We start from the raw sequence: 20890 nt of genomic DNA on the forward strand, positions 1-20890 counted from the left end.
CAAGGCACTTACTATGGGGGCACTCATGTGGGCTTGCTCCTGAGCTGTTCTCTGTGTGTCCATTTATACACAAAGCTTGCCCCCCCCCCTCGCTCCTTCCTCACTGGCTGTGATTGACAGCAGCGGGAGCCAGTGGCTCCCGCTGCTGTCTCTGAGCCTATGGGGGAGAGAGAGCAGAGAGAGCCACTGCTCTTGTGCACAGCACTGGATCGAAATTGGGCTTAGGTAAGTAGCTGCACTAAGGTAAAAAAAAAAAAACCTTCAGCCTTTAGAATCACTGTAGGGCAGCTAGTGTATATACCTGAACTTTGATGTCTGCCTCTTCCAATCCCCTATATAGCAGCATTTAGACTGGAAGAGAGGGGCGGGAATATAGTCAATCAGATAAGCTATTTGCAGAGACATGCTGACAGGAAGAGAGACCAGAGGAATAACCTCATCAGTCGTCTGCTGCTCTTTCACTGTCCATTCAGAGGACTTGGGTGAAGAGATGACACTACTGTATTCCTCAACTGTTATGCCATTCATCTGGCTGTTCCATGTGAGGTCCTCATTAAAAATTCAGGACTGGATGGACTGGAAAACTAACACTTTAGCTGCTAAAACAGTCCCTTTTAAATTGTTTAGATGAAGTTCAGCTTTACGATTGTAGCTAAGCTAAGCATATGTCTTTTAAATGTACAGTAGTTTAACATTTATTGAAAGTTAAGAATATACAATATATTTTAAGTTCTTGTATATATTTGATAAACACATTTTTTCTCCATTTGTATAATAGATTTTTATTTTTAGAATAGATTTTTTCCCCATAGAGTAAGCAATACAATTAGGCTGATCTCTGAATTCTAATTGGGGATATTTGGAAATTATTCATCCCATTTTTATTTAATCAAAGGGACTTTTGGTGTTCTAGCTGTCTAAACCTTTCCCAGCTATATTTAGTTAGTGGTCAGTTAAACTTCTATATCCTTGTCTTATGATCCCAACGGAGTAAAAATGTCAGTCGTACTGACCTTTCCTATCATTTTATAGTAGAAGCTGCACAGTCATTAGTGTAGTAAATTTAGGAAAATCTTATTTATAAGTATTGCCTAGGGGGAATCGTTACCAATCCCTTCAGCAGCACAACAGTATTTTTACTGCAGTCATTTTTGGAATATTTTGAGTCACATCCTTTCCACATATCCGCTGTTATTGTTAAATGTGTATAAAGCCTCTGCAAAGTGCTACAAGTACAATTGACATCAGGTGAGGACATATTAACATGTCTAAGCATATTAACTGCTTTCTGACCCGCCACAGTACATTTGTTGCGGCAGGTCCTCTCGTACAGGGACACTCACGTACCTGTACAGCGGGTCCCCGGCCCACTATAAGTCACTGATCACCGCCATTACTAGTATAAAATAAATAAAATACAAATTCCAGTATCTATACCATAGTTTGTAGACACTATAACTTTCACGCAAACCAATCAGTATACACTTTGGGATTTTTTTTTTTTACTAAAGACATGTAGTAAAATACATTTTGGCCTAAATTTTGAAGCAATGTGATTATTAAATTTTTTTTTAATTGGATGTTTTATATCAGAAAGTAGAAAATATCAGGGCTATTTTTTTTTCAAAATTTTCGGTTTGTGACATTGTTTATATCACAAAAACAAAAACCCCAGTGGTGATCAAATACCACCAAAAAAAAAAAAAAAAAGCTCCATTTGTGTGGAAAAAATTATATAAATACCATTTGGGTACAGCTTTGCATGACTGCACGATTACCTTTTAAAATAGTGCTGTGCCCAATATAAAAAAAATGGCGTGGCCATGAAGGGGGTAACATCTTTTGAAACTCAATTAGTTAAAAGAATTGTGCCCAGAGTTTACAGTTTTCACTAAAACCCTATAAAAATCTTTCTGTCTCTTCAACAAAATGGGTAACCATCATCCAACACATATTTATTTAAAAGCCAACTTTAGTAAAACTAAAACTCCTCCCTTGCAGTGGGGCTGCGCCCGCGCTGAAAGGATTAACTGAAAGGATTTAGGTCTAAGGCAGTGGTCTCCAAACTGCAACCCTTTGCTAGCCTTTATCCAGTCCTTGGAGCACTCTTCCTCCCACTGACACCAACAGTGGGGAATGATTCCTACCACTGACATTAATGAAGGGGTATTATTCCTCCCACTAATATCAAAGATAGGGCACTATTTCTCCCTCTAGTATCAATGATGAGGCACCATTCCTCCCACTGACTCCCACAATGGGGCACTATTCCTCCCACTGACTCCCACAATGGGGCACTATTCCTCCCACTGACTCCCAGCAATAGGGCACTATTCCTCCCACTGACTCCCACAATGGGGCACTATTCCTTCCATTAACTCCCTCAATGGGGCACTATTCCTTCCATTGACTCCCACAATGGGGCACTATTCCTCCCATTGACTCCCACAATGGGGCACTATTCCTCCCATTGACTCCCACAATGGGGCACTATTCCTCCCACTGTCTCCCAGCAATGGGGCACTATTCCTCGCACTGTCTCCCAGCAATGGGGCACTATTCCTCCCACTGTCTCCCAGCAATGGGGCACTATACCTCCCACTGACTCCCAGCAATGGGGCACTATTCCTCCCACTGACCCCAGCAATGGGGCACTATTCCTCCCACTGACTCCCAGCAATGGGGCACTATTCCTCCCAGTGACTCCCAGCAATGGGGCACTATTCCTCCCAGTGACTCCCAGCAATGGGGCACTATTCCTCCCAGTGACTCCCAGCAATGGGGCACTATTCCTCCCAGTGACTCCCAGCAATGGGGCACTATTCCTCGCACTGTCTCCCAGCAATGGGGCACTATTCCTCCCACTGTCTCCCAGCAATGGGGCACTATACCTCCCACTAACTCCCATCAATGGGGCACTATTCCTCCCATCGACTCCCAGCAATGGGGCACTATTTCTTCCACTAATGCCAATGATGGGGCACTACTCCTACTGACCACCAACCCTGAGGCCATGTTTATTCTCACAGATGTTGGATCTGGGACATTTCCATCTGACAGCCCATAGAGGACAACGGATCTGTCATCCGCCTGCTCAGCGGGGATCAGCGGAGAGATCTCCCATTGAGCAGTCGGACTCTGCAAGTGTAAAAGGGGCTTTACTGATAATGCAATAACATAGTCATTTGTAGTATCAAAGAGAAAAGGAGACAATTGCGTGCTACCATTTTTATACCAGTCTATTTGTAACAATCTTGCTTTTAAAGTTGTAAAGTCTCAAGGTTTTTCACCTTAATGCATTCTATGCATTAAGGTGGAAAATCCTCTTGGTTGCAGCTGTCCCTCAGACCCCCTGTTATTCTTACCTGAACCCGAAAGTCCCAGCGACAAGCACGAGCTCAGCGGCTCCAGCAGGTGTCTCGGGTCCTCATTGGATAGATTGATAGCAGCGGGAGCCATTGGCTCCCGCTGCTGTCAATCAAATCCAGTGACACGGGAGCAGGGGGTGGGACCGAGTCCTGCTGTCTGTGTCAATGGATGCAGCAGCGGGACTCATGAGCGCGCCCGCACGGGTGCCCCCATGGAAAGCTGCTCTCTGTGGGGGCACCCAAAGAATAGGAGGAGACAGGAGCGCCACTGGGCGCCCCAGAAAAGGAGGATCAGGGCTGCTCTGTGAAAAACCCTTGCACAGAGCAGGTAAGTATAACCTAATTGTTATTTAATAATAAAAAAAAACTTTAAGTTCATGTTAGCTCCGATCTCGTCAGGAGGCAATCACGATGATATACAGCCCGTCAGTTGCTAACCCCCCCCCAATAGATAGTGAATTCTCTCTCGTCCGGCCGGGAGTTATGACGACACATAGCACTCAAACTTAGTGCAGTCACAACTGATTTTATTGCACGTGTAGCTCATATTTAAGGCATGTTTAAGCGGGAAAAAAACTGCTTCAACTGGTTTACAATTCATCAGTCAAATTAACAATAGCACATCTCAGACAGGACAGTACATGAAAGGGCCTTTTGCTTTCGCCATGCATCTGTGTCAATATGAGGTGTTTTGTTGTAGTCGGACCGTCTGTGTTCAGCTTGTCTGTGTTAATGTAAGCAATTGTCAATTGTTTATGGGTGGCGTCAGCAATCTTTAGGCAACATGTCTTGTAATCTAAATGCTAAGCCTTAACTCGTTAAGTGTCTGAATGAATGAATGGAAAAGTGTTGAACATGTCAATGTCTTTTCATCTATATGCAAAATACAGCTGTCTGCTGTCCAGGGTGTTATGAATGAGTGCTAGTCTGGCTCGTTAAATCTGTAATTGCAGGGGGCCACCTTCCATCGTAGAATGAGCCCTAACAAAATGTAATATGAAATATAATTTCTGTAAGGCACGTTGATACACTCTTTCAACCCAACCTTTGATCCCAACTTTTATTCATAACGGTGGGATCACTTAGAGTCTCTGAATAGCACAAAACAGGTGACATTATATTCCAAGGTGTATGTAGACTGGTGACTTGGTTGTGTGCACATAGGGCTATAACTTCTTAGAATTCTATCAAATCAAAACAGACATGTTCAATGGGGAGGGTCATAGTTTGCAAGAATCCATGGCCTGAAAAATCCAACTCCATTATTATTGCAATAAAGTCACTACAAATAGACCATGGCAGCACATACCACCTGTTGACTATGGCATGTGATTTTTTTTAACATGTCCTAAAGCCTTTTCCAGGAAAGGGCAAAAATAAACCTCCCGTTCAATGAGAGGAAAAAATTCCCTTTCAACCCTCGTCATCAGAGCGGTGTAGACTAAGTCCCTGGCGGCTATAACGTAAAAACAATGTCCTTTATGTCCAATCGGCTTGACTTCGACTGTAAAGTGGAGACATGAATGTCTCGTGTCTCTCTCTTTTCCTGGGGTGAGCAAGGGCAAAATGAGGAGAGGTTCTCGGGTGGTGAGCACATGTTGCAAGTAACCAGACAGTGGCTACTAGTGCTCAGCTTGCTACAAAGCGTACCACTGTCGCACGAATGCGAAGTCTTCCAGGAGTAGGGGTGTCCGCTGGCATTGTACCAATGCGTCTGTCTAGATCCAGCTGGAATTCGTCTGGTGCTCGTCGTCACAATCTCCGGTAAGTTGTCGTGGGGTCCAGGGGTGGGGCTTCCTTCAGTCGCGATGCGTGGATCCAAACCGGGGAGTCGTCTGTCAATACCGCTGTTCTGGTCACTGCTTGAACTATTGCAGGGGGTCTGTAGGGTGGGTCTAGCGACATCAGCTTATGGAGGGGCCTTCACCAGGATTCTGTCTCCAGGCTTGAATGGGTGGGTTGGTGCACCTGTTGGCAAAGGAAATGAGAGCGAGATATCACCATAATCACTGTTTAATTTTTTCAATTAATTTATTCTGCCACATTTTCCTCTTGCAAAATCTCTAGATATGAGAATAAATGGACTCATGGGGTTGAGACGGGTCTGAAGTCATTCTGACTTTAGCAAGAATAGCAGGTAAGTACAGAGACAAAAATACAAGTTTTACAAGAATGGCAGGAGTATTTTGCACCACTGGGCTTCTGGCCTACAGGCCGGCAGCAAAAAATAAATGCTAGTGAAACTACTCGCAGCACTGGGGTTTAGGGCCTACAGGAAGGCAGGTACTTAATGGCACTGTTTTGGGAGAACACAGCATGTCTACTCATGCAACAATGGTGGGGGCCCTTGGAGGGGTTGAACTGCCTTGTATTCCTCCTGAGGTGGAGATGGGTTAAATTGCAGTCCTCTGACTCACCCAAGCAGGAAGCTACCTAGAACTGAGAATCCCTTGCATGGCTAAGATGCTGTGATCACTGAACAACAGGGAGTGAAATTCAAGCTGTCTTGTGTACATGGACACATAGAGACACACAAAACAGCTAGAAGTCAGTACTCATGCAAACATAAATCTATACAGGTTTGCACAATTGCTTGGTGACACCTGAACAGGAAATTGAAACCAAATGGCCTTGGAGACACAAAATCTGACTTCAAGAACCATTCATATGCAAAACCTGGGCAATGAGTCACCTTTAGGATGAAAAGAGATCAACTAATTGAATTCACCGCAGGAGGTTACCTTTAAAATTTTATCAAAGTAGTAACGCTGGCATAAATTCATTTTAATTCTTAGCATACTATCAACAAGCCATCCACTTCCATCCTATTTTTTTTTTTTTTTTTAAGTGACAGCTTTCTATTTTATTTTTTAACAATACAGATTTCACATACTGCACATCTGATAACGTGCTGTGACATATAAATGACAATCAGCTCACTAGTTTCCAGAGTTACATATGGTATATGTACACAAATCTGTTAAATTTCATTTGTATCCAAGATTATAATATAAGAGTAGTACTACATTATCTGCCTGAGCACATTATCCCATACCAATAATCTTGTCAAGAGAAAAGGTAGTAAAAGCATAAGTGCATAAATTCGATCATGGATGCAAAAATTTGTGTTTAGCACCAGAATACAAAAGTATGTACCAATATACTAAAAGAAAACTTTAAAAAAAAAAAGACCAGAGAGGCTTAATTATCTAAAGCATAGCACCCTATTTATGCCAGAGCTCATATATGTCAAATTAGAACACATCAAATATCTGACACCCAATAAATAAAAACTTTCTAACACCCATAAAAACAGTCTAATCAATCAGAAAAAAAACAATTTGGAAACAATACTCCCATAAGGTTGGTTGTCGTTGAAGGCTGTGATTGTCCTCCGTTCTGAAAGTCTCAAATTAAATTTATCTGAGAAATGAGCATCAAGAAAATTTTAGTAACAAAACATTTTACTTTTCCTCCTAAAAATAAACCAACGTTTTGTGGAATTTAGCATACAGTAAGCATGTCAAACATTTCCCTTCCTAACAGTGCACTTCTCTAATACCAAAATTTGTTGACGTCAAATTAATTATTACCACGTGGATTTCTATATTTTTTTATATTATTATGGTATACCATAAACTTAAAGAAAAAAATTATTATTGTTCACCATGGTTGAAAAAAAATGAGCAGCTCAAAACATTAGTAATTTCTCATTTGAATACAAGAACCCATACGTCACCCATTCTTCACCAATTCGGAACATTCCTCAAAACTTGTTTTCTCTACAAAGCAAAACTGATAGTTAAATTTGTATGACAATACAACTATTTACAGTCCCTCTTGCTATTACCTGTGTCACAGACAGAAAGAGGGGGGAGGGGGGTTTGTTTGCTAAAAAGGCACTAGAAAATATATATTTTTTTTAAAAGTCAGTGATAAAGAAAGAAAAGTTGGTGACACAAAACCTTAATGATAAAAGTTCGAAATTGCTTACGATTTTTTAGGATGGAAATACAATTTTAGTCCTTAAGGTCACACTTTACACACCAAATATATATTTCCTTGCTTCTAAAAGCTGCCATGACCAGTATAGTACGGAAAAATCACATCACTTTAAAACATAAGTAATAAACACAAAACAAATTATTATGCAACCAATATTCATTTAGTGTTATGAAATGCTTTGCTGATACAGCACCTTTAGGAACAGTGTTAAAACGAACACAAGATAACGATTCATGGATCTAAGGTTGCCCATACACGATACAATTTCCCAAACGTAAATTTCATCATTTAAAACAGCTGAGTTTGAAGGTTTATTTATATTTAATAGGGGTAGTGAGGTCAGTATTTAGTCTTTATTGGAAAAACCTAGTTTTCCAATTTATGTGGTTTCCTGCGTCTTAATAATCAGATTTAAATATATATCCAACTCATGGTTTGCTGTTAACTATCCTTTGGTGGGCAAGTTTTATACCTTCAGGCTCAGCTTAATATCACATACAATCTCCACATACATCTATACAATGGCATGCAATCTTATATAACGACTAAATACACTTAAGTGTCTATACAAATATATATACAAGTTTTAGAGGCAGAATTCACTATCACACACAGTACTGCTTTGTAACAGGGTCCCAGACCCTATCTTATCTTTGGGCTTCAGGCCCTGGAGTATCAGACCCCATCTTTGGGAATATCAGATTCCCGGGAGGTGCTAAAATTAGCCGTTAACTGGGTACCGTTTATCTGCTCTGACAGTATAGGGTAGTAATAATAATAATAGAAAATATAATTACTTACCCCATACTGTGTTTTTGGCAGATCCAACTTTCTGACACCAAAACTGTTAGCTCAGATCTCGTCAGGAGGCAATCACGATGATATATAGCTCGTCAGTTGCTAACCCCCCCCAATAGATAGTGAATTCTCTCTCGTCCGGCCGGGAGTTATGACGACACATAGCACTCAAACTTAGTGCAGTCACAACTGATTTTATTGCACGTGTAGCTCATATTTAAGGCATGTTTAAGGGGGAAAAAAACTGCTTCAACTGGTTTACAATTCATCAGTCAAATTAACAATAGCACATCTCAGACAGGACAGTACATGAAAGGGCCTTTTGCTTTCGCCATGCATCTGTGTCAATATGAGGTGTTTTGTTGTAGTCGGACCGTCTGTGTTCAGCTTGTCTGTGTTAATGTAAGCAATTGTCAATTGTTTATGGGTGGCGTCAGCAATCTTTATGCAACATGTCTTGTAATCTAAATGCTAAGCCTTAACTCGTTAAGTGTCTGAATGAATGAATGGAAAAGTGTTGAACATGTCAATGTCTTTTCATCTATATGCAAAATACAGCTGTCTGCTGTCCAGGGTGTTATGAATGAGTGCTAGTCTGGCTCGTTAAATCTGTAATTGCAGGGGGCCACCTTCCATCGTAGAATGAGCCCTAACAAAATGTAATATGAAATATAATTTCTGTAAGGCACGTTGATACACTCTTTCAGTTCACTTTGTTACTTTTCTGCTTTTTTGATGCTCTATACTATACATCTTTTGTTACAGTTATTATTATTATTCAGGATTTCTATAGCGCCAGCAGTTTACACAGCGCTTTACAATGTTAGAGGGAGACAGTACATATACAATACAATAAAATACAAGAGGATTAAGAGGGCCCTGCTCAGAAAAGCTTACAATCTAATAGGGTGGGGCAGGTGGTACAAGAGGTTGTAACAGTAGGGAATGAGCTGATGGAAGATTAGTTGGAGGTGTGATAGGTTTCCCTGAAGAGATGAGTTTTCAGGGATAGCCTGAAAGCAGCTAGAATAGGAGATAGCCGTACAGGTTAAAGTTAAAACAATTATGTTTATTATAAAATTAAGACTAAAGATTTTCTTATGTATTATTTATTTATTAACAGATATCAAGAAGCCTCCAATCGCTCCAAAGCCGAAACATGTATCCATTCAGAAACCTAGCCCACCACCAGTTGCTCCCAAGCCAGATGTAGTTCAGGCCAAAGTTTCACCAGCTTCAAAGAAATTAAAGCCAACAATAGCTCCAAAGCCAAAGGTCCTTCAAAGTTCATCTGTCTCTGAAGAGTGGAGACAAAGTAACATTAAATCAAATAGTCTTAATGATGAACACGAAGGTGCTGAATCTGAAAAGCTTAATTATAAGCATGAAACATCAGCCCACAATGAAAGCTCAAATGTAACATATATCATTTCACCTTGTTCCTGCAGTTTTGACTGCAATCACAAACTTGGCAATGGGGATTCCTTTCAGAAAACCCAAAAGGTAATAGAACAGCTGGAAAACTTAGAAAATAAGAAAATGTGTGGGCAGCCAGTTCCCTGTGTAAGAGCAAGATGGAAACCTTCTGCTCAACAGGACAAGCTAGCTAAAGCAAACCAAGTCATTTTGAGAGCCGGCATTTTAGAAGACAAGGTTAAAGATGTTATAACTCATAATCTATTTGCCAATGGACACACTTGCAAGCAAGAGAGCTCTGAAAAATGCATTAGGACAACAGGTCACAACGTTATTGCAGGTTCAACAGAATTGAGCGAATGTGACTTACCTATTTCAAAAATGGATAAACTTACTAGTAACACAAAAAAACAAAATTTATCAGTCAAAGAGCCCGTGGTTGCTCCCTCTCAGGATGTTGTTCTATCTAACCCAGAGCATGAAACCATGGATCGTGTGAAAGAATGCAATGGTGTACCACTTGACAAAAGGCCTTTAGCAACAGAACACAGTGGAAGGTCCAAATGTCTACCACGAGCTCCACCTCCGCATAAATCCCTTCCAGTTCCAAAACCAAGGAGATTGCGAACACAGTGTCTTGTGAGGCAAGATTGTGTGGATGGCACTGCAGAAAACAACGGTCATCAGGGAACATTCGGTGATAGTTCACCAAAAAACCATCAGCAAGAACAGAATGAAGTTGGACATTCTAATGATGAATACATCATACCTAACATTTTAGATCCAAAGTATCAGGATATTCAAAATTGCGAATCTAATGTTGGTCGTTCAAGTTCAGAACTGACTCCAACTGGTGTTGACAATGAAACTGAAATTAAATCTGTGGCTGAGGAAGATAGCAATTTTAAAAGGTGCAGTTCCCTGTCAATGAGCTTACCTAAACAATTGAAACTTATTTATGAACAGCAGCTGCCTGTTAAGAATGCTGCCATGGAAAAGTACCTTGCTCCCAACACACCAGCTGCAAGTTCACCAAGAGTTGCTCCAAAAAAGCCTCAAAGATTTAGCCTACCTGCAGCTGGACTGCTCAAGAAGGCTGCTTCTGAGGAAAAACTTCACAGTTCCAATGGCAGCAGCTCTTATGGTACTTTGGGACATGAAAGGACTTCCCAAAATCAGTCACAGGCTTCGGAAAAACCATTGTGGAAGTTGGAGCACCCAATATTACCTTTTCTAGGAAACCCAGAATCATTCAAAACCTCTTTAAGTAATGACAGTACCAATCCACTCACTAAGCCCAGAGCTAAGTCTTTGTCTGCTGTGGATATGAATAGAATAGAAAACCAAACAAACGAAAGTCCTAAAAAAAATGCATTAAAGAAGTTCCTCAACTTGAAACTGTCAGTTTGTGTAATAAAAAATGACTTTCAAAAGTTCCTTTCCCGTGGCAGTTTGTCGGGAGACAGTGGCACTTCTGATATCTTTTCCTGTACTGGACACTCGACATCCCCAACTTTAGAGAGGAAGGTAAAACCTTCAAAAGCACATTCCGCTGATTCCTTCAGTCCACTGTCTAAGAAAAAACAGAAAAACAAGAATGACTTCAGTACTGTAAATAATCCCACCTCAAAGTCTTTGGATGACAGTTTGGTATCACTACAGAGACCAGAGGTGGCATCTTCATCAGAGATGCCAGAGTCTGAAATGCCAGAATATGAAAATATATGTCACTACGAAGAAATTCCGGAATATGAAAATCTTCCATTTACTTTAGTTTCAGATATAAATGAATGTGATGCAACTATTTATGAGGTAGAAGACCCAAATGAATCTGTTCATTCTTTAACATGCCTGCAAGGTAACTACAGGTAGGTGCAACACTTAATTCTGCCTTTTATCTGATTCTAGTATTGTATGTGTTTTTATTTGATTAGGTATGCATGCAGTTGATCATTTTAGTCCAGATATCATAAATGTACTATTGTTGCACACATCAAACTGATTCTATTTTTGCCTTGGACATTGTATCTCCACAATAAGCATTTCTAATCTCTTGTGAAGTTGCTTCAATTTGGTCTTGCTCTTAACGAAAACTGCTCCTAAATCCCTGTTGGCCTAGAAATGTTTTGTCTTCTTATGAAAAAAGGTGACCTTAAAGCGGAGTTCCGGCCTCAAATATCTTTTTTAACTAAAAATACCCCTATAATACTAATCCATTGCCCTTTACAGAACCGCTATTCTCATACTTACAAGGTGTACAGTATTGGATTTTAGTCAAAATCTTACTTTTAAAAACACTGTCTGAGCGTGGGCATCTTGGATGTGGGCATCTGAAGCCGTGGTGTAATCCGCTGTGTCCTTCTTCCTGATTCCAGGGAGTGTTCTGGGAGTTCTTCCTTATTCCAGACTCCTGAGAGTGATGACAAACAGCTCCCAGGATGCAATGCAAAGGCAGAAGTAATGTCGGTTGCCGTGGCCACAGAGGGGGGAGAAGGAGGAAGTACAATCAAAAATGTCCTGAAAATAGAGTAAGGGACCCCCGAAAAAAATTGCCCAATTGTTGATCAGCATAGCAAGCACTCCAGGAATCACTAAAGTTGCAAAATAGGCCGGAACTCCGCTTTAAAGGAGAACTCAAGTGAGGAGAACCAATAAACATGCAAAGTGTTGAGCTATATGCACTAGATGCTCTTTATTTTTACTGTTTTTAAGCTACAGCAGTGCATGAGTTGGATATTACAAGAAAGGCTTCCTAGAAGGTGTGCTTGTTTCCAAGCGATTAAAGCGGATCTGCCCCTGCCCCCCCCTCCCATTTTTATTTTCACCCACACTTACCTTAATGTGGTATCTACACATTTCAGATACTCACCTATCCAGCGGATTCAGCGTTGTCCTGCTGAGAGCCACTCATACCCGGCAACAGCTCTGTCCCGTTCCACCATGTTCTTTCTGACGTCATCGAGAGGCCCGTCGGCTCTTCCTGTTTCAGCATGCGGGTCTCCCAGTGATGCCCCAATAGGCCCACCCCCTCCTCCTTTCCTGAAGGCTATGCCTCCTGGGATATGTGATGTGCATATCCTGGGAGGCACAGTGCGATACATATAGGACATTGAAGGAGGGGTGGAGCAGAGGGAAGCAGTGGAAGAATGTAAGGTCTGCTTTAAGGGAGAACTGCATTGTATCTCTTTTTATTGGAATCTGTATTACTCTAGATTAAATTAGAATTTTGGTTTTCCACTATTAGAATATAAAAAGCATATTAGGTCCTCCTTTAGCATAGCAGGGGGCATGTCACTCTAGGAAACAGAGTTATGTCACAGATGGGGAAGTACTCTGTACGCGTAGAAGCAGCTGACCGCGGCTCCTACAGGGAATGGTTATGGAAATGGCAGTGGCTCCAAAGTCCCTTTCTGACAATTGTGACAAATGTTATTTAATCTCCCCTGGAAATTTGGTCTGAGTCTCTTTATCTTCCTCCCAGCTGCTAGGGCTATATACAGTAGTTATATATTTAATTTGTTAGTCAAGACCATCTAAATTTGCTAGTCTAGCCCTCAGATTTTCCACTCGCCTGCTCACATTTTGCGAGTGGAAAATGATTGAGGGTGAGTGTGGGGCTGCCTCGGGAGCCATTCTCCCAGCGATCACCCAGGGGACGAGAGAGGAGAGGAAGAGGAAAGCCAGCTGGATAATCACTGAGCGGGAATCGCCCCGCTGTAACCGCTTTCATTTGAATTTCCGGGCGCTCACTGTCACACACAGCACCACCTCCTGGTCCGGCTCCTTTGATAAACAGAACTCTGGTCCAATGCCCGGATATGTGACGTCTATCATAGGAGCCGATCCAAGAGGCGGGACTGTGTTTGACGGTGAGCACTCGGCAACTCAAATGAAAGCTGTTACCCACTCTGTGATGATATGGCTGGCTTTTCTCTCCTCTCTCTTCCCCTGCTCTGGTCAGGCTGCATTGATGGGCACAGGTGAGGCTGAATTGACGAGAACAGGTAAGGCGGCATTGATGGGCACAGGGGAGGTTGCATTGATGGGCACAGGTGAGGTTGCATTGATGGGCACAGGTGAGGTTGCATTGATGGACACTGGTGAGGCAGCATTGATGGGCACAGGTGAGGCAGCATTGATGGGCACAGGTGAGGCAGCATTGATGGGCACAGGTGAGGCAGCATTGATGGGCACAGGTGAGGCAGCATTGATGGACACAGGTGAGGCAGCATTGATGGGCACAGCTGAGGCTGCGTTGATGAGCAAAGGTGAGGCTGCATTGATGGGCACAGGCGAGGTTGCATTGATGGGCACTGGTGAGGCTGCATTCATGAGCACTGGGGAGGCTGCATTCATGAGCACTGGTGAGGCTGCATTCATGAGCACTGGTGAGGGGGCATTGATTGGCACGGATGAGGCTGCATTGATGGTCACTGGTGAAACTGCACTGGTGAGGCTGCATTCATGGACACTGATCAGGCTGCTCTGGTGAGGCTGCACTGATGGGCACTGGTCAGGCTGCACTGATGGGCACTGGTGGGGTTTCACTGATGGGTACTGATGAGGTGGCACTGATAAGCTTCACTGATGGGCACTGATAGGCTGCATTGATGGGCACTGATAGGCTGCATTGATTGGCACTTATAGACTGAAATGATGGGCACTGATAAAGTTGTTAATAATATTTATTTTTGTAACTTCTACATTCATGCAAAAACATTTAACAGTGTAATCTTATTCGATTCATTTATGCAGGCGTGTTTAAGGGTGAAATTAGGGACATGGCAGGGTAGGGGTTGGGTGGGGTAACTGGTGGCGAGTAATCCTTAAGAAAACAAAGAGAAAACAGGCTCCTCTGAGTAAGGACTGTAGCATTTATTTGGCAAGGTACATTAAAAACTTACATCATGTTAAGTAAATGCAGGTATGTGGATAATCCGGTGTCCGGGATCGGCATGGGGCCACTGCTACAGTTCGATTGTCCTCGCTGTGTTTCTGGTTCCTGTCCAGCAGGTAATGAGATGACGTTTGTAGAATAAGACTGAGGCCTGGACGCATTTTGGAGCTTGCGCACTGCGATGGAATACCAGCACGCGCTCATTTTTCAAGCTCTGTTTTCTTCTTACACTACAAGGACTATCAGGGCATCCTATATGGCTACCCTATGGACTATTTATTAGTTTTTTATGCTTTTTGCATGCGCCACCGTGTGTATATACTTTTTATTTCATGATTAACCCTTAAGGCATGGCTTGTAGCTCAGGACTTGAAATTTTGAGCCCTGTGCTAGTCCACCCTAAACTACCCTCTCCCCAGATTGAAAACGGTGCTGTCCGAAAGTGTTCTTCATTGCTCCTCCATCCAGAGTGTAGACACTCTTAAGATAGGAAGTGTGGTACTGTCTGGTTCACCATGTGAAAATAAAGGGAAAAAAAAGTGTTAAAAAAGAAAACTTGATCAGCTACCTTATTTAGTCTTTAGGTTAGGTTTAGGTTTCCCCACATTCCAATTCGCATTACATGAGCCTGTGACCGGCTCTCAATGGAGCCTGTTCACACCATTTCGGGGCGGCCACAAAGCGCACTGGAAAAGGGTCCTGTGCGTCTTTGGCTCCGTTTCAGGTGCGAATACAGGAAAAATATAGGACCTGATTCGCACCTGAAACAGTGAACAGGGACGCATCGGACCCCAGACACAAACCCGCGGTCGCATCAGTGTGCACCCAGCCTAAAGGATTGGTAAACATTTACACATATTTTTTGTTTTTTTGGGATTAATACTGCTTTGATTGTGTAGTTTAAAAAGTTTGAGCAATGATTAGAGTTTTTGAGTACTGAAAAATCCTAGAGAAGGCTGCAGGAAATCTTCAGCCTGCTGGAAAATTTGCACAAAATAGTTTTCAAGAAAGGATGGTTCCCTGAGAATAGGGATCAATCTTTGAGTATTTGGCATTCATTTGCAAAATGGGCAGTTATTCTTTTGATGACCCATCTATCTACCTATATATGAGCAATGTAGACAATTTTATTTTATTCATAGCCCAGACTGTAGAGAGGAAATTAGTCATTGCTATGTCACTTTATAGATAGGATTTAGAAATACATCAAAGAAATGTAGACTTAATTCTCTTGCATCACTCTACACTTCAGAGTTTTATCTCCCTTTACCTCCCTCTTGCCTGATCGTCTTTCCTGTGTTTAACCTAAGACACATGTTTTATTGCAGTGCGTTTTGTACTGTAAGTCTCCGCGGCCTGCCAGCTTGGGTTCTGCTATGCCATTCAGGAAGCTCTGTCAGCTGACACAGTTCCAAAGATAACTATGTTTTCCACAGTCTTAACGTTGGGAATTACATCCTCCCTAGACTTCTAACTTCATCAACATCACATGGGGATTCATTGTATGAGTAGCTTTTTTAGGAAACATATTTTATGCAGTAACATAACCACAATGTTTAGCTATAGGGGTTGATTTACTAAATATTTTACAAATTTACAAATACTGTGCATATATCGTATTTACTAAATGCAAATAATGTGAATGTGGTGAAGCTCCACTCATTTTCATTATCCAATCATAAGCAAGCAAAAATGCTGTTTTCTTTTTTTTTAAATCTTCCATGCACCTGTTGTGTTCTTTACCATATTAACCAAGCTCTGGAGAAGAGTGCAACTGCACTTGCAAAGTGCAACATCTATTTTTTGTTAGTATATCAACCCTATAGTGACCCAAACTAAAATGACAGGGGTTGCTCAAGGCTCCATCGGGTCCTCTTATGTAGCAACTGCTTGGAGTGCAGACAAGGACAGAGCTCGCCCAGCTCTAGACATCTAATGGAAAAGTCCTGGAAGTCACACATCTCTGCAAAACCCTGTAAGGCTCAATTCACATATATGCGAATCAGATGCGTTTTGAATGACGGCATCTTATTCCCATAACGTGAACCGGCAGCCTTTTCAAAGCAGCCGGTTCACACGTGCGGGATGGCTGTGGTGCAGTTTTAAAAGGAGTCCTGTGCAATTTGGACCTGGTTCAGGTAGGTGTGATTCAGATGCATTTTTGCTTAAATTTGCATATATGTGAATTGAGCCTTACAGGGTTTTGCAGAGATGTGCGACTTCCAGGACTTTTCCCTTTTCCATTAGATGTCCAGTGAACAGAACTGCACTGGACTCCTGCAATGAAACCACGACCGCATATGTGTGAACACAGCCTAAGACCAGACCAAAACATACAGAGGATAAATATAGGCACTAAAAAAACAGTGATGTCGAACAATGAAAAAATAAAAATGAGTATGTATCCAAAACTGAATACGCCCCAAAAGCGTCTCAAAAAGAAAAAAAGGGAAAGAAAAATTCTCCCAAAAGAGAAGACGCATTGGAGCTACTTTAATAAAGGACTTTGTCAAAAACCTGTGTACTGGTTTTATTTATCTTTTACACTTTTTTGGGTGAATAAGTAGGTGTACAATGTACCCCATACTCCTTCACATAGGCTGTTAAAGGGGGCTTCCAGATTCTGATAAGCCCCCTGCCCGCAGACCCCCCATAACCACCACCCAGGGCTGTCAGGAAGAGACCCTTGTCCCCATCAACATGAGGACAAGGTGCTTTGGGGTAGGGGGGTGCAGAGCCTCCCCTGCCCTAAAGCAGCCTCCCCCCATGTTGAGGGAATGTGGCCTGTTATGGTCCAGGAGGGGGGGCTGAAGTTGGACCAAAGTAGTGCAGGAACCTTTTTCAAAGTTGGACCGTTGTGTTTCGAACCAGTTAAGATGGTTCTCATAGGGAACCATTAATTTATACACATGATTCGACATGTGCTCCCAAAGTCTAAGCGTATGTCGCACCAGTGTGAATTGGGCGTTAGACTTGATTTCCTATTGGGAGTATCTTGTCTAAAATCTGACTTGTATTTTATATCTGGGAAAGTCAGTGAGCCAATCGCACAAGCAGGATACATTTCTGGGGGGATGTCTCTGTACAGAACACCTCCAGGTAGTGATTTTGCATTGCATTTTACAGAGCTTCAGATTGAAAAGGGAAGATCAGTTGTATACCCTATATTATTATTATTATTTTATTTATTTGCCATTTTTTTCCCATGAAAGTAGAGTTACCCTTTACGTTCATTCCTCTTGATTTGTACTCTAGCTTCTTTATATCCGTTATATCAGCTTAAAGCGTAACTCCAGCCAAAACTTTTTTGTGGGAATTGGTCCAAGGTAAGGACCTAGTCAACATTTAATTGCTATCTGTGGCCCCCTGTTTGGGAGATTTCTTCTCGCTTTCTGACTATATGATGGATGTCAAGCAGATGTAGAAATGAGGACACAGAGAGAGTGAGAAAATCTTAGAACCCTTGTCAGGAATTTATGGCCGATCTCTCGTCGTGAGGGACATTTACGCTCCCTACATGTCCAGGAGATAGCTGTTGGCACAGAAAGTGAGAGCAAATCCCCTCGACAGGGACACAGACAGTATTTAAAACTTGATAGAAAACATTTCCTGAATGGGATAAACCATGATAAAATTCTCCTCAACAGAACGCATCGTTTTTTAAAACCTGACATGCCCTACTCTATCCAAATCAAAAACATACATTTTCTTTTTTCTATGGTCAAGCTGAATGCCTGCCTTTTTATTTTGGGTACAATGGCATTCATTCATATTTTTTGGCCTAATGACATATATGACATACATGTCCTAATGAATGGCATTATATGACCTGTTTTGTGTCACATGAGGCCATTGAGAATATAGATCTACCAGATGGTGATTTCTTTGTATTATTTCTAAAAAAAAAGTCAAATCTTTCATTATTTGACATCTAAAGTACACAATAGCAAAGTGGTTTTTGTGGAAGCCATCTGCCAAACGAAGGATGTGCTATGGTTTTACCAATAATTAGGTCCTGCTAAGGGGAATTTCATTATTTCTAGGACCCCTATTAGATTTTATTGAATGCACATACAAAGCATTTCCGCATTGTAACCGTGTTATGTGTAGTAAACCCAATTAGCCATATACACCAGACTGTTTTGGCTTACAGGAGCTGTTTTTTATCCAGGATGTTTTTGAGTTATTTGGGATATCTCGTTTGGAGTTTTTTTTTATTAAAGTATATTTTTGAGACTCTAGAAAGAAAAAGTAAAAAGGGTGCATCCGCCTAGCGCATTACCTTTGCAAAAAAGATATGTGCACTTAATACTCCCAAATTGATACGACAATTCAAGCAAATATAGGTGTGAATAAACCCAGATTTTCACTTGGCATGGCCTGCTGCTTAGCGACGGTTGTGGAATGGATATCTCCAAAGGAAGCTGATGCGTTTTGAGGGGTGTCCCTTCTTTTTCAGAGCTAAAAAATAAATTATTATTATTTTTTATTTCTTTTTTTCTTTCTAGAGTACCAATCGGGTTTCCCCTGACCTGCTAAGAGTGGCAGCACAGCCCATGTGGCGCTTGTGGTAGTGGACCTTCAGTTTCCATCAGTCACATTACCACCTCTCAAGTGCAGGAGCATTCATTTTCTTTTTTCTTCAGTATATTTTTGAGAGTCAGATAAAGTACAGATAGGTTCACTTACTGCAGAGGGGATCACATGACCCACCCCTTTTATTATCTTTTTTTAAATGTGTCTTGTTTATATATCAGTACTATAAAAGCCTACCTGATAGATGTTCCATAGACAGCTGCCTTATTAACTGCCATTTAAAAGTCTCACTCGCTAAGGCAGGGGTGTCAAACTCAATTTTATCATGGGGCGCATCAGCATTATGGTTGCCCTCAAAGGACCGGTTGTATCTGTAAGACTAGATGTCCAGAGAACCCCACTCCCCCTTACATCAGGTGTCAAGAGCCCCTCCCCCCACACTACTATCAGGAGTAGTCCTCCATTACATCCCAGTGCACCCCCTTTACCTTGTGCTGCTGCCTGGAAGGAGCTGTGAAGCAGAAAGTGCAGGGTCTGGAGGAGGGCTGGAGTTTTCTGAATGCTGAGACCAGGGGAGGCAGAGACAGGGTGGTGCTGCAGCTGCACAGAATCTGTTTAAGGACAATTTCTGTCCTCCTCTCTGCTGCCAACTGCTGATACAAGGTTTGGACAGAGATGAGGGGAGAGGTGCGAGGGCCACATAAACTGGCCTAGAGGGCCGCATTCGACCCACGGGCCTTGTGTTTGACACATGTGCGCTAAGGTATTGACTTTTGGAATTCCTTGATAGCAATACCATTGAATCCCAAAGCTAAAACACACAATGTGTTACTATTTAACGAGGTAATACATGAATACTAGATCTCATTCCAAGACAATCTTTCATTGTCATTCATTGCATTCTGGTTGTTCCATTTTCCTTTCATTTAAAAAAGCCAATGACCGCTGGTGTTATATCATACAATTAAATGTTCACACGTGACTAGACTAGTCAATATCAACGTATGCAGCATTGATGGCTTATTCATATTCCTGTCAATTATTTTAATTGTGTGGTTTTCATTGATCCAAGAGAAAATCTGGAGCATAGTAAGAATAGAGAATATTTTATTGTACTTTACGGCTACATAGAAAATGGATAGTATTTTCAAGTAAATACAGTTGTTTGAAAAAGTAAGTGCATCCCATGGAAATTGTTGACTTTTTCAATATACAGACAGGCCCCTGGTTACGAACAAGATAGGTTCTGTAGGTTTGCTCTTAAAGCGGAGTTCCACCCTGGATTTTTTTTTTTTAATACCCCCGGGACAGTCAGGGCTAGTACATTCCACAATGGCTAGCCTCTGATCTGTCCCGGGTTGCACTTACCTGTTAGGACAAATACTTACCTTGCAAACGTCTTGTCCAGCGCTGCCATCTCAGATGTGGGCAGCTTGAAGCCAGCGAGATCCCCTTCGGCGTCTTCTTCCGGCTTCTTTGGTCCCACGATGCTCTGCGCCGGCCCCGACGTCACTTCCGGGTCGCGCGCGTCATCCCTCTACAGCTTCTGGGCATGCCCAGAAGCTGTTTAGAAGGGGATGACGCGCGCGACCCGGAACTGACGTCGGGGCCGGTGCAGGCGCAATGATTCCTGGGAGCTATGACGTTCAGCTCCCAGGAATCATTGCAGAGCCAGGAAGTGACGACGGGCCGCGGCCGAGGAAGGAGGAAGAAGGAAGTAAGGTAAGTATTTTTTCTTCGCTACGAGGTAAGTAAAAAAAAAAAAAATATGCGATTATCCATTTCTTTTTCAGGTGACCCGGAGCGAGAAGATGGAGGTAAGTAAAAAAATAGGGTGGAACTCCACTTTAAGTTAAAGTTGAAACTGGTA

The 20890-nt window shown here is 42.0% G+C and overlaps 1 protein-coding gene across 1 annotated transcript in view; it reads left to right on the forward strand.

Moving 5' to 3' along the window:
- The window catches only part of FGD6 (FYVE, RhoGEF and PH domain containing 6), a 189724-nt gene that overhangs the window by 56423 nt on the left and 112411 nt on the right, over window positions 1-20890 (forward strand). The window contains exon 2 of the mRNA XM_082254731.1: window positions 9295-11455. Within this exon, the coding sequence (XP_082110857.1) occupies window positions 9295-11455 (2161 nt within the window). The remainder of the gene's footprint in view (window positions 1-9294; window positions 11456-20890) is intronic.

This window comes from Pelophylax lessonae (assembly GCF_965119305.1).
Source record: "Pelophylax lessonae genome assembly, chromosome: 4".
Classification (NCBI taxonomy): domain Eukaryota; kingdom Metazoa; phylum Chordata; class Amphibia; order Anura; family Ranidae; genus Pelophylax; species Pelophylax lessonae.